Source organism: Piliocolobus tephrosceles, chromosome 8, assembly GCF_002776525.5.
Source record: "Piliocolobus tephrosceles isolate RC106 chromosome 8, ASM277652v3, whole genome shotgun sequence".
Lineage (NCBI taxonomy): Eukaryota > Metazoa > Chordata > Mammalia > Primates > Cercopithecidae > Piliocolobus > Piliocolobus tephrosceles.
Window position 1 is genome coordinate 5739759 of NC_045441.1, and position 7539 is coordinate 5747297.

General features: G+C 41.2%; 1 protein-coding gene across 1 annotated transcript in view; it reads right to left on the reverse strand.

Moving 5' to 3' along the window:
* RNF216 (ring finger protein 216) overlaps positions 1-7539 on the reverse strand; it is a 135736-nt gene extending 128197 nt beyond the window's left edge. The window contains exons 1-2 of the mRNA XM_026448777.1: positions 7410-7539; positions 6149-6284 (exon numbers count right to left, since the gene is read on the reverse strand). Of these exons, the coding sequence (XP_026304562.1) occupies positions 6149-6215 (67 nt within the window). The 5' untranslated portion in view covers positions 6216-6284; positions 7410-7539. The remainder of the gene's footprint in view (positions 1-6148; positions 6285-7409) is intronic.

Sequence of the window (7539 nt, forward strand, 5' to 3'; positions counted from 1 at the left end):
CCCATCTCTACTATAAATACAAAAATTAGCCCGGTGTGGTGGCATGCAACTGTAATTCCAGCCACCTGGGAGACTGAGGCAGGAGAATCGCTTAAACCTGGGAGGTGGAGGCTGCAGTAAGCCAAGATCATGCCGCTGCACTCCAGCCTGGGTGCTAGAGCAAGATCCTGTTTCAGGCAAAAAAAAAAAAAAAAAAAAAAAAAAAGGAAGGAAAGATGGGAGGGAGGGAACTGAAGGAAAGGAAGGAGGAGAGGAGGAGGAAAGGAGGAAAGGAAGGAAGGGGAGGGAAGGGAAGGAAAGGGAGGAGAAGGAAGGAAGAAGGGAGGAAGAAGGGAGGAAGAAGGGAGGAAGAAGGGAGGAACGGAGGAAGGGAGGGAGGGAAGGAAGGAAGGAGGGAGGGAAGGATGGACGGAAGGAAGGAGGGAGGGAGGGCATGAACGAACCTATCACCTTATAATAAAGTCCAGTGTTTGACAAGATACCACACAACATACCACATGTAAGGTTCCAATTAGCTTTTCAAAGTATAAAAACACAGCATGGTCTACAAATCAAGTGTACAGCTCTATGAATTAACACAAAAGGGACATCTGTGTATAATCACCACCACAAGGTCAGGAAATATTTATAACACATTAGTAGCCTCCCTGTATTTCTCCCAATCTCTGCTCTCCTTCATCCCCAAAGGGAGGATTTCTAATTGCACAGGTAAGTTTTGTATGCTTTTGAATATATATTCTGTGTCTGGCTTTCCTGCAAATAATGTCTGAGATACATCCATATTGCATGCTGCTATAATTCTTTGTTGTATATAATCCACTATATGAATACAACATAAATTACTCCTTCTTCTGTTGATAGACATTTGAGTACGTGGCAGTTTAGGCTATCATAGATAATGCTATTATGAACACTCTTGTGCAAGTCTTTGGTGTACTCATTTTAGTTGCATATGTTCTAGGAGTAGAAATGCTGAGTCATGGGGTAAGCATATGCTCCATTTTGGCAGTTAACACTAAACAAATTTTCCAAATTATACCAATTTACACTCCCATCTGCAGTGTAGGATAGTATGCTGCTTCACGTCCTTATGGGAACGCAACTATGCTCATTCATTTATATACTGTCTATAGATTCTGACATGGTTTGGCTGTGTCCCCACCCAGAATATCATCTTGAATTGTAATCCCATAATCCCCACGTGTCAAGAGTGGGGCCAGGTGGAGGTAATCGGATCATGGGGGCAGTTTCCCCCATTCTGCTCCCGTGATTGGGAGTCTTGAGGTATCTGATGGTTTTATAAGCACTGGCATTTCCCCTGCTTGCACTCACTCTATCCTGCCTAAGAGGGTGCCTGCTTCTTCTCTGTCTTTTGCCATGACAGTAATTTTCCAGAGGCCTTCCCAGCAATGTGGAACTGTGAGTCAATTAAACCTCTTTCCTTTATATATTACCCAGTCTCAGGCATTTCTTCATAGCAGTGTGAAAGTGGACCAACACAGTTGCTTTCATGCTACAATGGTATAGCTGAATAGTTGCAACAGAAACCACACGGCCCGCAAGGCTAAAATATTAACTCAGCTCTTTAAATTTGCCGAGCCCTAGTTATAATGGCTCACTGCAACCTCTGCCTCCTGGGTTAAAGCGATTCTCGTGCCTCAGCCTCCCAAGTAGCTGGGATTACAGGCTTGCAACATCATGCCTGGCTAATTTTTGTACTTTTACTAGAGATGGGGTTTCCCCATGTTGGCTAGGCTGGGTTTGTTTTTGTTTTTTGTTTTATTTTGCGACAGGGTCGCTCTCTGTTGCCCAGGTTGGAGTACAATAGCATGAACCCAGTTCTCTGCAGCCTTGACCTACTGGGTTCAAGTGATCCTTCCATCTTGGTATCTGAAGTACCTGGGACCTGGTGAACCCAAGACCACCATACCCAGCTAATTGTTTTATATTTAATTTTTTGTAGAGATAGGAATCTCACCATATTGTCCAGGCCAGTCTCAAAATCCGAGGCTCAAGTTATCCTCCCACTTTGGTCTTTCAAAGTGCTGGGATTACAAGCATGAGCCACTGCGCCTGGCTGAGCTTTTTACTTCTTGTCTAATGTATTCTAGGCCACAAGTTTTCTTCAAAACATGGCATTACATGTATCTCATAAATTTAAGAGGCTGTATTTTCATTATCATGTAATTCAAAATAATCTTCTAATTTTCATTGTGATTTCTTCTTACACTGGGTGCAGAATCCCACCTATGTTTATTACATTTTTTGACCGCGTTCTTCCAATCTTCTATATTCATACAAGTGTGTGTGTGTGCTTGCTCTTTCAGTTACTGAAACAAGTCTTAAAAATCCCCACTATAATGGTGGATTTGTCCAATTCTGTTTTCAGATTTGCCAATCTTTGCTTTGTATATTTTTCTATCATGTTACAAAGTATACAGGGATTAGCACTATTTTATCTTCCCAGTGTACTGAAACTTTTATCATTATGAACTCTATCAATGCTTCTGGCTGGAGTTTCTATCAATTTTATCAGATATATCAGCATTTTTTTTTTGGTGTGTGTGTGTGGCCATTTGCATGATGTACCTTTTTTCATTCCTGATAAAATCTTTTTAAATCTTTATTTTATCTTCATTTTTAAGCCTATTTCCACTAGGTATAGAATCATAGATGAGTAGGTAAAAACACTATTTAGCAATTAAAAAGGAATGAATTACTGATATATGCGACAACAGGGATGAATCTCAAAACATTACCTTTCACAGAAGAATTCAGGTACAAAGAATACATACAGTATGTATAATTCCATTCATATGAAATTATAGAGTGAAAAAAAGCAGATTAGTGGTTTTCTTAGGCCTGGAGTGGGGTAAGAACTGACTGCAAAGAGGCACAAGGGAATCTTTTTGGAGTGATAGAAAATGCTCTATATCGTAATTCAGGTGGTATATTCATTTGTCAAAACTCACTGAACTATACACTTCAAAAAAAAAAACTACAGAGGTTCATGCATAATAAAAATTATTAATGTTGGCCAGGAGCAGTGGTTCACGCCTGTAATCCTAGCACTTTATGAGGCAGAGGCAACTGGATCACTTGAGCCCAGCAGTTCAAGACTAGCCTTGCCAGGCAACATTGTGAGACCCTCCCTTGATTAAAGAAAAAAAAATTAATGTAGCTAATAAAAACAAAACTCTATACATCTGAAAAAAGTTCTCATGATGGGTGCAGAGTATACATACTCGTCTAACAAAATACATCTACAAAGTCAGTAATTTTCCAAAAGGAATTAGTTGTTCTTAAAGAAACTGTTCAAGTATATTTAAGATCCAATTAAAAAACAAAAAACAACTAAAACATTAATTGGATATACATGTACAGAAAATTTTGAGATGATCATAAATACAAGTTATAACTAAGATTACCTGAATCTAATAAATTATGGCTACAATCACTACCAAGTTAGAATACACTATTAATAAAATCCTGAAAATTAGTCCTTCTTTTGTACTCATAATTTGCATAGCTTGAGCAATTTTATTACTCTTGACTTATTTACCTAATAAAATTTGCTGAATTTTAAATGCTCTGAAAGCCAAATACACAGTTGACTCTTGATCAACACTGATTTGAACAGTGTGGGTCCACTTATTTGCAGATTTTCTTCCACTTGTGTTACTCCTAAAACAGCAGGACTGCACAAGGCTTTCAGGAGCCTATCCCTTGCACCAGTGTGCCCTGAATGTGAAATGTGGAGTCAAAGGAGATTATTTTGGACCTTTAAGATTTAATGACTGCCCTACTGGGTTTTCAACTTGTGTGGGACCTCTCGCGCCTTTCTTTTGGCCAATTTCTCCCTTTTGGAACAGGAGCATATACCCAATGTATGTACCCCCAATTGTATCTTGGGAATAACTACCTTGTTTTTGACTTCACAGGCTCATAGGTGGAAGGGATTAGACTTGTCTCAGATAAGACTGAACTTTTGAGTTAATACTGGAATGAGTTAAGACTTTGGGGACTGTTGGGAAGGCATAATTGTATTTAGCAATGTGAGAAGGACAAGAGATTTGGGAGGCGCTGGGGCAGAATAGTATGGTTTGGATCTGTGTTCCTGTCCAAATTTCATATTCAACCGTAATCCCCAATGTTGGAGATGGGGACTAGTGGGAGGTAATAGGATCATGGGGGTGGTATTTCATAAATGATTTAGCACCATCCCCTCTGGTTGCAACAGTGAGTTCTTGTGAAATCTGGTTGTTTAAAAGTGTGTGGCACCTCTTCCCCAATCCCTCTTATTCCTGCTACAGCCATGGGAGACAAGCCTGCTTCCCCTTCTCCTTCTGTCATGATTATAAGTTTCCTAAGATCTCCCCAGAAGCAGAGGCCACTATGTTTCCTACACAACCTACAGAATTGTGAACCAATTAAACCTCTTCTCTTTCTTTATAAATTACCCATCTTGGGCATTTCTTTACAGCCAGTGGAGAACCAACTAATACAATGGCCAACCCCTCTTCTTCCTCCTCCTATTCAGCCTACTCAATGTGAGGATGATAAAGATGAAGACCTTCAGAATGGTCCACTTCCACTTAAGGAATAGCAACTGTATTTTCTTTCTCTTCCTTATGATTTTCTTAATAACACTTCTTTTCTGTAGTTCACTTTATTATAAGAATATAGTATACAAAATATACAATATATAACACATGTGCTATTTGTTATCAGTAAGGCTTCAAATCAACAGTAGGCTATTTGTACTTAAGTTTTGGTGGAGTCATTTTTCTTCTTTTTTTTTTTTTTTTGAGACGGAATCTTTGCTCTGTCGCTCAGGCTGGAGTGCAGTGGCGCAATCTCGGTTCACTACAACCTCTACCACCCAGGTTCAAGCGATTCTCCTGCCTCAGCCTCCCAAGTACCTGGGACTACAGGCATGCACCACCACGCCCAGCTAATTTTTGTATTTTTTAGTAGAGACAGGGTTTCACCATGTTGGTCAGGCTGGTCTTGAACTCCTGACCTTGTGATCCACCAGCCTTGGCCTCCCAAAGTGCTGGGATTACAGGTGTGAGCCACCACGCCTGGCCTGGGGGAGTCATTTTTCTAAAGTCAAATGTAATTTACTCTCTACTAGAAAAATCATCTTTGTAAACACAAAATATTATCAATGAGAGAAAACAAAACCAGTATAACCTCTCCCATGGAATTTATAATTGCAAAAAATGAACATCAGGGTTCTACACCTCAGCATGAATTTTTTCCTTTTAGCCCAAGTGTAAATGTGAATTCGAACAGGAAATTTCATACACATTTAAGAATGTTATAGAATAGCAAGCACTATTCCCTTTAAAAATCAATAAAATTCCCCCAAACTTTAATAACTGTAGAACAGGCTGGGCGCAGTGATTCATGCCTGTAATCCCAGCCCTTTGGGAGGCTGAGGCAGGCGGATCACCTGAGGTCGGGAGATCAAGACCAGCCTGACCAATATGGAGAAACCCCATCTCTACTAAAAATACAAAATTAGCAGGGCGTAGTGGCACATGCCTGTAATTCCAGCTACTCGGGAGGCTGAGGCAGGAGAATCACTTGAACCCAGGAGGCGGAGGTTGTGATGAGCCAAGATTACGCCATTGCACTTCAGCCTGGGTAACGAGCGAAATTCCGTCTCAAAAAAAGAAAACAAAACAAAACTGTAGAACAAAAAAATACATGTTCCAAAATTCCCCTGAAGACTAAGCCAGAATATTCTGGCAAAAAATAAATTAAGGATCACGGGAGGACAAGACAGGTTCAGCATCACCTGTAGTATTTCAGGTCATAGAGGCCTAGTGGAGCACTCCTTTATAATCACCACGCCTTCAAAAACTGATGCTGACACTCTCTCTTAAGTCTCAATGACTGCACATTAACAGTGTCTTGCCAGCAAATTAATAGCTTATGAATCTCATTGTAATGAATGAGTCTTACACTTCATTCATGCCAGCAATATCATTATCTCATTCTAGTCTAGTCTTTTTATGTCTAAAAATGAAATGTCCCTGGATTCTAAATGGTACAAAATAGGATCATTTCAAAAGACAGAGCTGTGATACTAAAAGAAAAAGCCACAGGGAAAGGGATAAAGTGAGAGCAAACAACTTACCTTGTCCCCGATGGCAGTGAAAGTTGTTCAAGTGAATCACCTCTTCATTGCTGTTTCCCTCTGCCATTTTCAAATGCAGACATGCACATATGGGACTGCTAATATCTAAACATGGTGACCATCTGTTTCAAAAGGTCTGAAAAGGAAGCAAAGAGGAACAGTAAGAAAGAGGGAGTATCAAAACTCTTGCCATGTATCTGGTCAGGGATCATCTGAAGCTTATGCTGAAAACATTCCTTAAGAAAACATATCCAAGGAAGTAGGTCAAAAAAAAAAAAAAAAACCCACAAAAACTCAAAACGTATGGCATTAAAACATAGTTTTAAAATACACATATTAAAGAGACAAAGTACAGCCGGGTGCGGTGGCTCAAGCCTGTAATCCCAGCACTTTGGGAGCCCGAGACGGGTGGATCACGAGGTCAGGAGATCGAGACCATCCGGGCTAACATGGTGAAACCCCGTCTCTACTAAAAAATACAAAAAACTAGCCGGGCGAGGTGGCGGGCGCCTGTGGTCCCAGCTGCTTGGGAGGCTGAGGCAGGAGAATGGCGTAAACCCAGGAGGCGGAGCTTGCAGTGAGCTGAGATCCGGCCACTGCACTCCAGCCTGGGAGACAGAGCGAGATTCCATCTCAAAAAAAAAAAGAGACAAAGTACAGACAGAGAATTCACATCTTGATACAAATATGTTAACAAAGAAATGAGTTAAGGGTATTAATAGGCAATTCACAAAAAAGAAAACACAGAAGATGCTCAACCTCACTAATAATCAGGGAAAGGCAAATCAGAAAATGAATTATGTTTCAGCCAGATGCAATGGCTCACGCCTGTAATCCCAGAACTTTGGGAGGCCGAGGCGGGAAGGTCACGAGGTCAGGAGTTCAAGACCAGCCTGACCAACATGGTGAAAACCCAGCTCTACAAAAAAATACAAAAATTAGCCAGGCGTGGTGGCAGGCATCTGTAGTCCCAGCTACTCGGGAGGCTGAGGCAGGAGAATGGAATGAACCCATGAGGCGGAGCTTGCAGTGAGCTGACATTGCGCCACTGCACTCCAGCCAAAAAAAAAACACCCCACACATACGCACACATGGCCGGGTGCAATGGCTCACACCTGTAATCCCAGCACTTTGGGAGGCCGAGGTGGGGGTATCACGAGGTCTGGAGATTGAGACCATCCTGGCCAACAAGGTGAAACCGTGTCTCTACTAAAAATTTAAAAAATAAATAATAAATAAATAATAAAAATACAAAAATTACCAGGGTGTGGTGACGGGCGCCTGACATTCCAGCTAGTCAGGAAGTTAGGGCAGGAAAATCACAAGAACCCAGGAGGCACAGGTTGCAGTGAGCCAAGATCACACCACTGCACACCAGCCTGTGCGACAGA